General features: G+C 44.9%; 1 protein-coding gene and 1 long non-coding RNA gene across 2 annotated transcripts in view; one reads left to right on the top strand and one right to left on the bottom strand.

Annotated features, from left to right (window-relative positions):
- The window catches only part of LOC307225326, a 325,653-nt gene that overhangs the window by 176,696 nt on the left and 133,137 nt on the right, over window positions 1-15,820 (bottom strand). The gene's annotated exons all lie outside the window — the stretch shown is intronic.
- The window catches only part of FBH1 (F-box DNA helicase 1), a 55,087-nt gene that overhangs the window by 22,695 nt on the left and 16,572 nt on the right, over window positions 1-15,820 (top strand). The window contains exons 12-18 of the mRNA XM_079992297.1: window positions 251-337; window positions 1,665-1,801; window positions 2,488-2,587; window positions 3,368-3,492; window positions 4,182-4,242; window positions 5,557-5,751; window positions 15,475-15,609. Coding sequence (XP_079848423.1) covers window positions 251-337; window positions 1,665-1,801; window positions 2,488-2,587; window positions 3,368-3,492; window positions 4,182-4,242; window positions 5,557-5,751; window positions 15,475-15,609 — 840 coding nt within the window. The remainder of the gene's footprint in view (window positions 1-250; window positions 338-1,664; window positions 1,802-2,487; window positions 2,588-3,367; window positions 3,493-4,181; window positions 4,243-5,556; window positions 5,752-15,474; window positions 15,610-15,820) is intronic.

A 15,820-nucleotide genomic window follows, 5' to 3' on the forward strand; every position in this document is an offset into this window, starting at 1 on the left:
CCACTACCGAGAAGGCCCTCTGTCTGGTTCCCTGTAACTTCGCTTCTCACAGGGAGGGAACTGCCAGAAGGCCCCCAGAGCTGGATCTCAGCTTTTTTGTGCTTGTAGAAATCCCAAAGTGGTGTTGATGAGTCATGGTTTTGCTGCTATAGGTGTAGACACCTATAGGCTTAAAAAAAAAACCCAAGGATGGCGTTATATTGCACTCCGAATTATTATTTTTTGACAAATTTTGTGTCCTCCTTTCTAGGGTACTTGAAACTCTGGCAGCTCCAAAAGCCTTTTCTTTCTCACTACGATGCAATCTTCGTTGATGAGGCCCAAGACTGCACCCCCGGTGAGTAATATTTTGGGTTGCACTGAAAAGAGTTTGACTTTTTCCAAGCCCCGCTCTCATAAACAGGGTGAAGGTGTTCTCTTCCTTTAAAATCGATGTAGGCAGATTTGTCACGGCGAACATTTGGCTAAAAGGGCAGGAGGGATCTGTCATTTTGCAGCAAAAGACTTTGCTTCCAGACTATTTATTATTATTTTCATTTCTATACCGCTTTATATATATATATTTTTTAAAAATCTCAGAGCGGTTTACAGAATATAAAAACGTCAAAAAAAAATCAATAAAACAATCTGAAGAAAGCCAAATATAGACTATACAGTGAAAACAACATAATTAACAGAAAACTAAAATATTATCTTAAAGATTTCAAAACCAAACATTACAAAGGAAGTCAACTACTGAATACATATTTAACACACAAAACAAATCTTAAACATTAAACAATAAGCATCGGAGACCCAGGGTGCATATTTTGATTTAATCATAAGATAATCTTCATTGTCATTGTCCCATATAGAACAACGAAATTGAATATCTACCGGTACATCAGACATTCAGAAACTAACAAGCCAGCTATCCCAGCCTGGTTGGCCCCCTAAAAACTCTGATACCCCATTTTTAAATACAATATACTCCCATAGAGACTCCTTACACTGTGTTTAAAACCAAAATTGCATTTGGATAGAAACTGTTTCTCAGGCGGCTAGTCCTAGTATTTATAACCCTGGACCTTCTTCCAGAAGGCAGAAGCTGAAAGAGATCATTTCCGGGGTGCGCACTATCCTGCACTATCTCTGCAGCTTCCTTATGGCACCTGGAAGCACAGATTTGATCCAAGGTGGGAAGAATGCACCCAATTATTCTCTCCGCAGTCTTCACAACCCTGGACAGCATTGTTTTTTCCCTGGCCATGCAGCTCCCAAACCACACACACAGACCATAAGTTAATACACTCTCAACAGTAGAATGGTAAAATGCCATCAACAGGTCCTTTGAGAGATTGTTTTTCCGGAGGATTCTCAGAAAATACAACCTCTGCTATGTTTCAGATATTAATGGTGGTTGACCTTTAGAAAGATAGAATGCGGAAGCGATGAGTTTTTAGGTGTGGTATTGAGGATGTTGCTGGGCGGCTTCCAACAAAAGAGTAAAAATATATTAAAACATTGCATTAAAAACTTCCCTAAACAGGGCTGCCTTCAGATCATTGAAGGCGCCTCTGCCCGTCTGTGAAAAATTCACCACGACCTGCATAAACGTATGTTTTTCAGTGTACGGTTGAGAAGTTTTGCTTCTCTTTCTAAATACGCCACTCCTCTTCCTGCAGCTATCATGGACATTGTGCTCTCCCAGTCGTGTGGGGCCATCTTGGTAGGAGATCCTCACCAGCAGATCTACTCCTTCCGCGGCGCAGTCAATGCGCTGGCCGAAGTGTCTCACACCCACATGTTCTACCTCACAAAGGTGAGCCTCTGCAAACCTTCGCTTGGGCCCGGGTCCTTCATTCCGCATTCCCATTGGGGCAACCCACATTCCAGTGGCGGGCAGTTCCAGAGGCAAAACTGGGCAGGGCGACAAATGCGAATTAGGGGGCGTCTTATACGCGGGGACAGGGACGTGGGTGGCGCTGTGGGTTAAACCACAGAGCCTAGGACTTGCCGATCCGAAGGTCGGCGGTTCAAATCCCCGCGACGGGGTGAGCTCCCATTGCTTGGTCCCTCCTGCCAACCTAGCAGTTCAAAGCGCAAGTAGATAAATAGGTACCACTCCGGCGGGAAGGTAAACGTCGTTTCTGTGCGCTGCTCTGGTTCACCAGAAGCGGCTTAGTCCTGCTGGCCACATGACCCGGAAGCTGTACACCGGCTCCCTCGGTCAATAAAGCAAGATGAGCACCGCAACCCCAGAGCCGGTCATGACTGGACCTAATGGTCAGGGGTCCCTTTACCTTTACCTATACATGGGGACATTTCCCCCCCATTTTCTTAAATCTGAGTCCCCCAAAGTAGCAGGGGGCGTCTTATACACGGAAAAATTACGCTACGACTACCTCTAGTAGTTAGGAGCTTGGAAGTCCAAACCAGATAGGAGAACAGCGGCCCAGTTTCCTGAGCATCTTTTCCAGTCCCCCCTCTGCTTGCTTGCTTCTGCAGAGTTTTCGGTTTGGTTCCGAAATAGCTTATGTCGCTGCTACTCTTCTGGACGTCCTCAAGAAAGTTCGAAAGCAGACGTTGGTCGGCAACAGCCAGGAAGGTGAGACATTCAGCTCAGCCGTATTCCTTTTTAAATTTTTTTAAGGAAGCACCAGGGTGGATTTGATTTAAATCAAATCGATTTAAATCATTAGTCAGTAAGACTTGATTTAAATCATATATTTTTTTACAAAAAGACATTCCTGCTGGTATAATCTTAATTTTTACAACCAAGTGAAGAAGGTTTCGTTTTTGGAATAATAAATTTCCAGAGTAGTTTTTACACTTATATCAGAAATTAGTGATTTGGTTATACTATTAGAAATACATAGACAGATAATTGTGAAATTATTGTGAGGTTTAATGAGTTAACCGTTGATATTTGGACAACTTTTCCACTGTACTTGATTGGAAGGAGAAAAATAATCATTTCCTTAATAATAATTTAAACAATTTATTAAACTAAAAGAATAACATTGTGGCATATGTATCCATGTTTGTTAACAGATGTGGTTAATTTTTTTCTATTAAAAAAAACATACTGAATTTCAACACACATGAAAAACTTAAAACAAATCCTTGTTTCCTGATAAATAGCCTTTGGACTATAACGTAACTTAAATAGAAAACTATCTTTAGAATGATTTTTTCCTCCAAAAGCATTTTATTTTAAAAATCCAATTTAAATTTTAAAAAATCTGATTTAAATTTTAAAAATCCATATATATATATATATATATATATATATATATATATACATTGATTGATTTTTATCCACCCTGGGAAGCACTGATTCTCTCAGCTCGGTCTACGACAGATACTTTGCTTCGCTTTTTGGCAGGTAATATCACCGGGACTGATGTGACGGGGAAAGTAACTCGCTTGTCTCGGTGCAACCAAACCGTCTTTGAGGATGCTGTGAAACTTACGAATGGAGAACCACCGGATAAAATACACATCCTTGGGGTATGGAACTAGCTATACACAGTCTTGGGTGGTGGGGAGCAGGAGGTAAAAGTTATGGGGTTTAGCTTGGAGCCCTGGATTTCAGGGTGAGTGCAGACATCACATTTTTAATGGGCCAGGGCTGTTCTTGAACCACACACTCAACATTCAGTGCAAATGGGATCTAGGGGTCTTGTTGTTGTTTAGTTGTTTAGTCGTGTCCGCCTCTTCATGACCCCTTGGACCAAAGCACACCAGGCACTCCTGTCTTCCACTGCCTCCCACAGTTTGGTCAAACTCATGCTGGTAGCTTCAAGAACACTGTCTCACCATCTCGTCCTCTGTCGTCTCCTTCTCCTTGTGCCCTCCATCTTTCCCAACATCAGGGTCTTTTCCAAAGTCTTGGAGCCTCAGCTTCCGGATCTGTCCTTCCAGTGAGCACTCAGGGCTGATTTCCTTCAGAATGGAGAGGTTTGATCTTCTAGCAGTCCATGGGACTCTCAAGAGTCTCCTCCAGCACCAGAATTCAAAAGCATCCATTCTTCGGCGATCAGCCTTCTTTATGGTCCAGCTCTCACTTCCATACATCACTACTGGGAAAACCATAGCTTGAACTATACAGACCTTTGTTGGCAAGATCCCTCCAAGTCCAACGTCCTGTCCGCTCCCAGAGTCTATGTGCAATTCACCCTCCTTTTATTTTTTGTTAGGGGCTTAAAGCCTTTGGCCTCGAGAAGATCCATGACATATGGAAGCTCCTCCATCCCGAATGTAAGTACTTTGGCTAGTGTAAACACTCCCGGGGCTTCGTTTCTGGGTCTCTGCCTCAACTGGGGAAAGCTGGGCCATTAGAGCATTTTCTGCTCATAATGGCAGACTCGGCTGGCGAGTGCCAACAGGACTGTTGCCAAAATGGGGCCATTGGGAAATGAGAGGGAAGTACAGCCGTACCTTGGTTGTCGAACGTCTTGGAACTCGTACGTTTTGGCTCCCGAAAGCCGCAAACCCGGAAGTGATTGTTCCGGTTTGCGAACGTTTTTTTGGAACCTGAATGTCCGATGGGGCTTCCGATTGGCTGCAGGAGCTTCCTGCAGCCAATCAGAAGCCGAGATTTGGTTTTCAAACATTTTGGAAGTCAAACGGATTTCCAGAATGGATTCCATTCGACTTCCAAGGTCCGACTGTATTGAGTTTGTGGGAGAGCCCCAGGGTCTGCAGAAGCACCGGAATCAAATCAAATCAAAAACTACCAATGAAGACTGTTTGGCGATTGCAGAAAGCTGTTAAAGAGAGAGAATGGGAAAATAAAGGGGTTTGGGAATGGAAGGAAGTAGACACAGCTTGCTGACTGTCGAACACTGAACGGAAGCGTCTCAAACCGTAGCATTTTGTTACAAGCCCCGCTTGCGCCACCTAATTCAAATCACACATAACGCAAAGCCATGGTTTATTAAACAATAGCTTAGTGTTATGTGTGAACCCTGCTTGACTGTGGTTTGTTTCCTCTCAACAAACCGTTATACGAGGCTGCGGCTTGTGGGCTCGCAAACTTCGGCTTGCTTTAACAATGGCTTGGTGTTACGTGTGAAATCAGCAACCTTAGCCAGGGCTCGCTTGATGACTCTACCCAGACGCTCACCCGCTGCTGGAAAACAAACCAAACTTTGAAGAAGCAAGCCGCTTGTTGGATCACCTGTGGGACAACTTACGATTAATGCATGGTTGTTAAACAAACCATGGCTTGCCATCATGCGCCAACCAGGCCACTGGGTCAGGAAACTCCTGATAAGGAGGTCCAGAATCTAATGGTAACGCAGACAAGATGGGGAATTTTACTGTGATGGGCCTAGGTTCAGAGGCAAGACGGGAGCAGATCCAGGACTGAGCGATGTGTGGACTGGGATCCGTGCAGATGGGCCGGGCGAAAGGTGCAAGGCATGATGAATGGATTCGCTAGTTCAGGCAGAAGAACTCGCTAGCAGAGTTGATCGGTTGATTTACGTGTGAACTGCCCACCAATAGCCTCTTCCTACATCAAGGCCTTGCCTTCTCTGCATCATTTTGTCCCTGCTTGTGTGTTCCCAGTGAAACTGGAGGTGACGGACCCCTTTATCAAAAAGTGGACCGATAAGGGCTTTGCAGGCCTCAAGGACTACGCAGCAAAGTCCGAAGATAAGCAACTGGAGATGAAGATTGCCATTGTGGAGAAATACAAGGACCGCATCCCGGAGCTGGTGGAAAGAATAGAACGGTGTCATGTGCCCATTCCGGAGATCGCAGGTAAGTGGAGCGCAAGGCAACATTTTTGCTTTCGAGGCCAGAAGAGGAAATAAAACTTGACATGTTTTCTCTTTTTTTAAAAAAAATAATATCTATTAACAGTTTAAAGATTACAAAAAGAAAGAAAAAGAATTAAACATGACAATATAATAAAATACAAAAACAAAAACACTACGTGAAACATTGAATTAACAAAACAAAAACAATTAAAAACACTTCCAATATTTTCAATCTTAACTTTCATTCACTTGTTTCATTGACTTCCTCACGCCTCCCTTTTTGTATTCCACTTCAATTAACTGTTTCAGCAATTCCTTTCCATCTTCATCTGTTTTCTGTCCTGTAATTAATCTTAACATATTCTACCCTTATTTTTTCCCTTTAATACATTAACAATCTAGCTGTACCTAGTTCCTTATAACATTTCTGCCAAAGCCATATAACTTCATTCCACCATTTTTCTATAGCTCATTAATTTTACAATATTTCTGTAAATAATCTTTGATTTTTTTCCAATCTTCTTCCACCAACTCTTCTCCCTGGTCTCGGATTCTGCCAGTCATTTCCACCAATTCCATTGACCTGTTTTCTCAAGGACTGATTACTATTACAGTGGTATCTCAGGTTAAGTACTTAATTTGTTCCAGAGGTCCGTACTTAACCTGAAACTGTTCTTAACCTGAAGCACCACTTTAGCTAATGGGGCCTCCCGCTGCCGCCACCATGTGATTTCTGTTCTTATCCTGAAGCAAAGTTCTTAACCTGAAGCACTATTTTTGGGTTAGTGGAGTGTATAACCTGAAGCGTATGTAACCTGAAGCGTATGTAATCCGAGGTACCACTGTAGCTTAAATAATGATAATAATAATAATTTATTATTTATCCCCTGCCCATCTGGCTGAGTTTCCCCAGCCACTCTGGGCGGCTTCCAACAAAACGCTAAAATACAATAACCTATTAAACATTAAAAGCTTCCCTAAACAGGGCTGCCTTCAGGTGTCTTCTAAAAGTCAGATAGTTGTTCTCATTGACATCTGGTGGGAGGGCGTTCCACAAGGCGGGTGCCACCACCGAGAAGGCCCTCTGCCTGGTTCCCTGTAACTTGGCTTCTCACAGGGAGGGACCTGCCAGAAGGCCCTCGGAGCTGGACCTCTGTGTCCGGGCTGGACGATGGGGGTGGAGATGCTCCTTCAGGTATACTGGACCAAGGCCGTTTAGGGCTTTCAAGGTCAGCACCAACACTTTGAGTTGTGCTCGGAAACGTACTGGGAGCTTACTTTTATGAACTATTGTGGAGGGTTTGGAGGGTGGCACCAAGGCCACAACCCCCCTCTCAGTAGCTCAGAAGTTGATAGATGGCATTTGTATTCCACTTTCCCTCCAAGGATCTCTAAAGTGGCATTCATAGTTCTCCTCCTCCCCAGTTTATAACCTCTATGATTAATTCTTAATTATTTACACGGCACCCATCTGGCTGAGTTATTATTTAATAATAATAAAAATAATAAATAGTGATAAAGTGATAAAACATCAAACATTAAGAACTTGCCTAAACAGGGCTGCCTTCAGATGTCTTCTAAAAGTCAGATAGTTGTTTATTTCCTTGACATCTGATGGGAAGGCGCCACCACCGAGAAGGCCCTCTGCCTGGTTCCCTGTAGCTTCACTTCTCACAGTGAGGGAACCACCAGAAGGCCCTCTAAGCTGGACCTCAGTGTCTGGGCTGAACAATCAGGGTGGAGATGCTCCTTCAGGTATACTGGGCTGAGGCCGTTTTATCTGTACAACAACCTTGTGAGGTAGGTTAGGCTGAGAGATGGTGACTGGCCCAGCAGATTCTCTGCGACTGAGCTGTAGCCAAAGACTGGCACCAGTCTCCAGTCCTTCATCCTCTGCTTTTCTGCCTTCAGATGCCCAGGGCTGTGCCAGAACAGTTATCAAAGGAGCAGCTGGACAACTATTAAATCCCCTCTGATTAATTTACACATTTAGGGTAGTGATGGGCTCGTCTCCCTTGCCTGTTTCCAAAATGGCAAAGAAATCAAGTATTTGAAAGACGGTACAATCGCATCTCACATTTAACTTATGCAATTTCCAACCATACGTGGTTGATGGCAAGCCAGTTGAAACTGCAGGAGTCAAATCTGCTTTGGTTTTTGGTTTTGGTTAAGGGAAAAAGATGCAGTCTCTTAAAAAGAGAATTTCTTAGATGCTAAGGTTTGGGGCAAGTACTCTTTGGCAAGAGAACCCCAGCAGAGATTTAAAACCACAGCAGATATTTAAAATCACTTTTGCAGCAAAGCAAAGCATGGAAATATAGGCTTTTCGACCTTTAAAATATCCCCTTCTAAGTTACTTCCAAAGTTCCTAATTCCTGTAGCGTAAAAAGAGACCACGCGTTTGGCAAGTTAATAACGGTTTACTTACAAACTCTTCAAAGGTCAGATTCGTGTGCTTTTCCATACGGCAGTCAGAAAACACAGGCAGTAAAACATAGGTTCCAAAGTGTGGTGAAGGTTTCTAAATTATTTGTATGGAAGCATGATGATGGCTTGCTTAAACCACGTGATCGAAGCTCGGAGCATCCAGCTTGCCCCTCCTTACTGGTAGAGTTCATATGGAGAAATGCGAAGAACAAAGGTTCCATAACCCTTCCTCCTAAAGTGTGGGGGAGTAGTGACCTAGCTAGGCCCAGCAGGACAGCTTACTCTGTGGTCTTAACCCCTTTGTGCATTAATTAGACTTAAGCCTGTTGGTTATACAGTGGTGCCTCGCAAGACGAAAATAATCCGTTCCGCGATTCTCTTCGTCTAGCAGTTTTTTTGTCTTGCGAAGCAAGCCCATTGACGGATTAGCGCTATTAGTGGCTTAGCGGCTTAGCAGTTTTTTCATCTTGCGAAGCAAGCCCATTGACGGATTAGCGCTATTAGTGGCTTAGCGGCTTTTAGCGGCTTTTAGCAGCTTATCAGCTTAGCGGATAAGCGGCTTAGCGGCTTAGAAAAAGGGGGGGAGGGGGGAAAAGTCGGAAAAACTCGCAAGACATTTCGTCTTGTGAAGCAAGCCCATAGGGAAATTTGTTTTGCGAAGCGCCTTCAAAACGGAAAACCCTTTCGTCTAGCGGGTTTTTCGTCTTGCGGGGCATTCGTCTTGCGGGGCACCACTGTATGTCCCTGGTTCCCGGGGACAGTCCCCAGATTTGCAAATCAGTCCCTGGACAAATTCCGTCCCCGGAATGTCCCCAGATTTGCACATCTGTCCCCGGCAAACATGGCAGCGGCAGCTTCAGCAGCTCGGTAGCGCAGTTGGCTCTGGCTGGCTGATGACTGCTGCTGCCACTGCCACTGCCAAAGGGGAACCGGGGACATCCGGCAGTACAGATCTCCTGCCCCCTTCCCCCTTTTGACTGATGGAGAGGCTTGGGAGTTGTGGGCGGGCGGCCATTGCCCAGGAGGGGCGCAAGGCGTGTGGTTTCTCTGCCAGGCAAGGTGCAAAGCCCTTCTTTTACACCCTGTGAAACATAAATGCGCAGTTTTTTTAAAAAACTGGGCAACGGCGCGCCACCTGCCCATGACTCCCAAGCCTCCCCTGCCCCCTTCCCCCTTTGTTTTGACAGATCGGGGGAGGCTCGGGAACCGTGGGCAGGCACCATTGTCCAGTTTTTTAAAAAAAACTCTGCACATTTATGTTTCACAGGGTGCGAAAGAAGGGCTTTGCACCTTTATACAATATGCATGTGTGCTTGGGCCCAGGGTCTTTTGCCTCACCATCCCCTACTGACTCCCTGTTGCTACTCAGCTTCAAAAAATAAAATAAAAAAATGTCTCCCCGGATTCATTGAAAAGAATCTGGTAACCATATTATATGAGGCTGGTTATCCCACAAAATCCAAGCAAGGTGGAGAGCTTAAAAGCTCTTTTTGTGCCAGGTCCACTTTTATGCTCTCTGCCTTGCCTCGGGGGCAAGGCCCTCTTGGTTCGCAGGTTCTGGGAATACTGGGAATTCTTTCTCTCTCCCCTCCCTCACCTACTAGCCACGGGGGCTGCTCCAAGTATTTGGGTATACCCAATTTTCACCCTTGGAACCGACCCCCCCCCCCCCAAATAAGATGCCAACTTAATGGGCTTAGGATTTTATTTATGTTAAGTGATGAATTAATATGTTAAATTCTATAAGGATGTTAATGTTTAAGTTAAATTTCATAAAAATTGGGATTTGGAAAACTGTTAAAAGGACATTAAAAGGACCAATGACACTGCAAGCAATAGCCTCCAGAAGATCAAAAGAGACTACGAGGCTCTAGGCAGGAAATTGAAGCAATTAAATGCACAAATTGTCATCTCATCTGTCCTCCCAGTTGAATGACGTGGCCCAGGGAGAGAGGGGAAAATAGTGGAAGTGAACAGCTGGCTTCGCAAATGGTGTAAACAGGAACGGTTTGGATTCTTAGATCACGGACTGCAGTTTCTTGAAGATGGACTTCTGGCAAGCGATGGGCTGCACCTCACAACGGTTGGGAGGAATGTTTTTGCCAGAGATCTCAGAAACCTCATCAGGAGGGCTTTAAACTGACTAATGCAGGGGAGGGAGACAGTGCTCCTGAAGGTAGGAGTCTATCAATTGATGAAGATGATCATCCAAATGTCATAGACCAAATGGAGCAAACAGCACGCAGACCTAGTGGTGGGAGGAAAAAATCCTTAAATAAGAGACACGGGGGAATGATTAATGGACTTCAATGTCTGTACACTAATGCGCAAAGCATGGGAAATAAACAAGATGAGCTTGAGCTCTTGGTACAGCAAACTAAATATGACATAATAGGCATCACTGAAACCTGGTGGGATAAGTCCCACGATTGGAATGTAATAATGGAGGGTTACAATCTATTTCAGAGAAACAGACCAGACAAGAAAGGAGGAGGAGTGGCGTTATATGTCAGGGATGTGTATACCTGTGAAGAGATCCAAGATTTAGAACCTCAAAGCCAAAGTGAGAGCATTTGGGTCAAAATTAAGGGAGAGAAGAATAACAGTGACCTCATTGTGGGAGTTTACTATAGATCCCCAAGCCAAACAGAGGACATAGATGATGCCTTCCTGGAACAGATGGCCAAGCATGCAAAAGGAAGGGAGATAGTAGTAATGGGGGACTTCAATTACCCGGATATTTGTTGAATGTCAAACTCAGCCAAGAGCAATAAGGTCAAACAGATTCCTCACTGGCCTTGCAGACAACTTCATTGTCCAGAAAGTGGGAGAAGCAACAAGAGGAACAGCCATTTTAGATCTGGTCCTAACCAATGTTGATGACCTGGTTAGTGGGGTAGAAGTGGAAGGATGATTAGGCGCGAGTGATCATGCTCTTCTGAAGTTTACTATACAGCGGAAAGGAGCAGCCAAGCATACTAGGACTCAATTGCTTGACTTTAAGAAAGCCGACTTCATAAAACTTAGGTGGGTGAGATCCCATGGACAGTAATACTAAAAGGAAAGGGAGTTCATGATGGCTGGGAGTTTGTTAAGAGGGAGATAGTAAAAGCACAACTTCAGGCAATACCAATGAGACGGAAACATGGAAGGTGCCTAAAGAAGCCAGGGTGGCTATCTAAAGAACTTTTAACTGAGTTAAGATTAAAAAAGGATGTGTGCAAAAAATGGAAAAGGGGGGAAACCACCAAAGAGGAATTCAAACAAATAGCCAGCACGTGTAGACACAAAGTCAGAAAAGCTAAAGCACAGAATGAACTCAGGCTTGCTAGAGAGGTTAAAAGCAACAAAAAAAGCTTTTATGGGTATGTTCATAGCAAAAGGAAGAACAAAGAAACAGTGGGGTCACTCAGAGGAGAAGATGGTGAAATGCAAACAGGGGACACAGAAAGGGCTGAACTCCTCAATGCCTTCTTTGCCTCAGTCTTCTCCGATAAAGAAAACAATGCCCGACCTGAAGAATTTGGAGCAAATGATTCAGCAGAGGAAACACAGCCCAGAATAACTAAGGAGATAGTACAAGAATACTTGGCTAGTCTAGATGTATTCAAGTCTCCAGGGCCAGATGAACTGCATCCAAGAGTATTAAAAGAACTGGCAGATGTGATCTCAGAACCACTGGCAGTCATCTTTGAGAATTCCTGGAGAACAGGCAAAGTCCCGGCAGACTGGAGGAGGGCAAATGTTGTCCCTATTTTCAAAAAGGGGAAAAGAGAGGACCCAAATAATTACCGCCCAGTCAGTCTGACATCAATACCAGGGAAGATTCTGGAGCAGATCATTAAGCAAACAGTCTGTGAGCACCTAGAAAGGAATGCTGTGATCACCAATAATCAGCATGGATTTCTGAAAAATAAGTCACGTCAGACTAACCTGATCTCATTTTTTGACAGAATTACAAGCCTGGTAGATGAAGGGAACGCAGTAGATGTAGCCTACCTTGATTTCAGCAAGGCATTTGACAAGGTGCCCCATGATATTCTTGTAAAGAAGCTGGTAAAATGTGGACTTGACTATGCTACCACTCAGTGGATTTGTAACTGGCTGACTGACCGAACCCAAAGGGTGCTCATCAATGGTTCCTCTTCATCCTGGAGAAGAGTGACTAGTGGGGTGCCACAGGGTTCTGTCTTGGGCCCGGTCTTATTCAACATCTTTATCAACGACTTGAATGATGGACTCAAGGGCATCCTGATCAAATTTGCAGATGACACCAAACTGGGAGGGGTGGCTAACACCCCAGAGGACAGGATCACACTTCAAAACGACCTTGACAGATTAGAGAACTGGGCCAAAACAAACAAGATGAATTTTAACAGGGAGAAATGTAAAGTATTGCACTTGGGCAAAAAAATGAGAGGCACAAATACAAGATGGGTGACACCTGGCTTGCGAGCAGTACATGTGAAAAGGATCTAGGAGTCTTGGTTGACCAAAAACTTGACATGAGCCAACAGTGTGACGCGGCAACTAAAAAAGCCAATGCAATTCTGGGCTGCATCTAGAGCAAGGGAAGTAATAGTGCCACTGTATTCTGCTCTGTTCAGACCTCACCTGGAGTACTGTGTCCAGTTCTGGGCACCACAGTTCAAGAAGGACACTGACAAACTGGAACGTGTCCAGAGGAGGGCAACCAAAATGGTCAAAGGCCTGCAAACGATGCCTTATGAGGAACGGCTAAGGGAGCTGGACATGTTTAGCCTGGAGAAGAGGAGGTTAAGGGGTGATATGATAGCCATGTTCAAATATATAAAAGGATGTCACATAGAGGAGTGAGAAAGGTTGTTTTCTGCTGCTTTAGAGAAGTGGACATGGAGCAATGGCTCCAAACTACAAGAAAGAAGATTCCACCTAAACATTAGGAAGAACTTCCTGACAGAAAGAGCTGTTCGACAGTGGAATTTGCTGCCAAGGAGTGTGGTGGAGTCTCCTTCTTTGGAGGTCTTTAAGCAGAGGCTTGACAACCATATGTCAGGAGTGCTCTGATGGTGTTTCCTGCTTGGCAGGGGGTTGAACTCGATGGCCCTTGTGGTCTCTTCCAACTCTATGATTCTATGATTCTATGACATGCAATGAAATTCAACCAATGGGAAGCGAGGAAGTCACTTAACAAAGTTAATAACTGTAATTTTTAATAAGGCTATGATTTATGTTTGTTTTGTTTGTTTGTCTTGTGTGTTTGTTTGTTTGTTTATAATATTGTGAAAACCAATAAAATGTTTGGGGGGAAAACAACAACTAATAAGATGCAATTGCACTGTACTCGAACTGCTCTCTCACGTTTTGGATCATCCATTATCTCACGGTTACAGGATTGTGACTGTCGAAAGGCTTGTTTGCCTCTTTGACACCGATGGACTGTATTGTCTAATTTTGTTCATGCAACAGTGATGGACTTTCATTTTCTGTGATTCTATTACATACTCTCTGTTTAAGAATTGCTACGCTTGGAGCTTCTATTACTGTACGATTACAAGATTGGCACTGTTGAAAGGCTTGGTTGCCTCTGTGATATTGACTGACTACCTTCTCTCATTTTGTTCGTGCAAAGACTCTCCTCCCTGAAAGAGAGGGGAGTGGTTGTGGGCGGGAGCCCGAGCACCGCCCCTAGCAGGGGGCGTTTGCCCCCTGCCTCCAGCTCACCTGGCTGGCGCTCACGCCCCCCCCCGGTGGCCATCCAACCAGGTGCCACGGAGGGGGGGTGTTCAGCAGCCTTTTTGCTGCAGCGCCAGCCTCTCCCTGGCCTCATTCTTTGCCGTTGTCTCGTCGCAAGTCACCCACCCTCCACTCCCTTTGAGTTAGGGCTTAGGTCACTGGCCTTGCTATGGACCTTAGGTTGGTCGCCCTGGTAGTCCGGGGGGCCTGGTAGGAGTTTTTCCATTTGGCATTAGGCTTTTTGGTTTTTTCGCCTACCTCGTAGCAATCGTCACAACTTTCGTGGTATTGGTGGGTAGGTTAGGCATTGGAATAATGTGTTTGGTGTGACGAAGTGCTAGGTGTGGCCATCGCCTATGCCTTCAATTTCTAGGGGTATTCCGTTAAAGGAATCTGGCGGTCGTGTATTCTGTCCGATGCCTGCTTGGCGGGAGGCCATGGCACGACCCTCGGTGACAGCAGGGGTGAGCCTATAGTTGGATTAGCATCAACAGGCTCCACCTACTGGTGAATAAACCCACCTGTTTTAGTGATCCAATGCCTAAGCCAATACCTTTTCACTGCTGTAATCAATAAAGTTGTGGCCTTTCCTAGCCCATTAACCTTATATCACGTGTCCGTGTGTCTCCATTTCACTTCGCGGGGGTCGGGTCCTCGAACCACAATATTGATTTATTTTATCATTTGTATCTCCATCATATATTTTCTGTTCAAGAATTGTGAAATAATACATGTTACATATATTATGTTAGAACGTTATTAGCCCCGTGTTGCCTGTTATTGTTTAAAGTTTTTAATAATAATAATAATTTTTATTTATACCCCGCCCTCCCCAGCCAAGGGTGGGTAACAAGCAATAATAAAAACAAGTTGAATGATTACGACTTAAATACAACATTAAAATCCAACATTAAAATATTGAAACATTAAAATATTAAAATGTAGCCTCATCGCAGGAGGAGAAAGGAAAAGAAAAAAGAAAGAGAGGGAGGGAATCAAATTGGCTCCAAGCCAAAGGCCAGGTGGAACAACTCTGTCTTACAGGCCCTGCGGAAAGAAATCAGATCCTGCAGGGCCCTGGTCTCAAGAGACAGAGCATTCCACCAGGCCGGGGCCAGTGTTGAAAAGGCCCTGGCTCTGGTTGAAGCTAATCTAACTTCCTTAGGGCCCAGGACCACTAGGGTGTTGCTATTAACGGACCTTGAGGCTCTCCGTGGGGCATACCGGGAGAGGGGGTCCCGTAGGTACGAGGGCCCTAGGCTATGAAGGGCTTTAAAGGTCAAAACCAGCACTTAAAATCTGACCCTGTACTCCACCGAGAGCCAGTGCAGCTGGAAAAGCACTGGGTGAATATGCTCCCATGGCAGAGACCCCGTGAGGAGCCTCGCTGCAGCATTCTGCACCGCTGGAGTTTCTGGAACAGCTTCAAGGGCAGCCCTGCGTAGAGCGAATTACAGTAGTCAAGCCTGGAGGTGACCGTTGCATGGATCATTGTGGCCAGGTCAGGTTTTTGCAACATAGGGGATTTTCTTTGTTACTCTCACAAGCCCAACATGTTGATTTTTCACTTTGCCTCTTTCAGATCATGTCTTGGGGACCGTCCATAAGGCCAAAGGCTTGGAATTTGACACTGTCCAAGTGGCCGACGACTTCACGAGCAGCATCAGCGTAACTGTCATGCAGCAAGCCTTCGAGAGGATACCCATTTTACGTACCAGTAAGGAAGGCTTTCTCCCTTGGCCTCCTCTCTATTTTATTTCAACGCTGCTGTTTAAAATGCAGTGTTCCCAAAGCAGAGGAAGGATTGGACCCTGATTAATAGAATACACACGAGGCTTGACCAGTAATACTCTGGGAGGAGGTGCCAATAATAATTCCTCTCTACCCCTCGGTCCAAGGGACGCGGGTGGCGCTGTTGGTTAAACCAC

This window comes from Podarcis cretensis (genome assembly GCF_951804945.1).
Source record: "Podarcis cretensis genome assembly, chromosome: 10".
Taxonomy (NCBI): domain Eukaryota; kingdom Metazoa; phylum Chordata; class Lepidosauria; order Squamata; family Lacertidae; genus Podarcis; species Podarcis cretensis.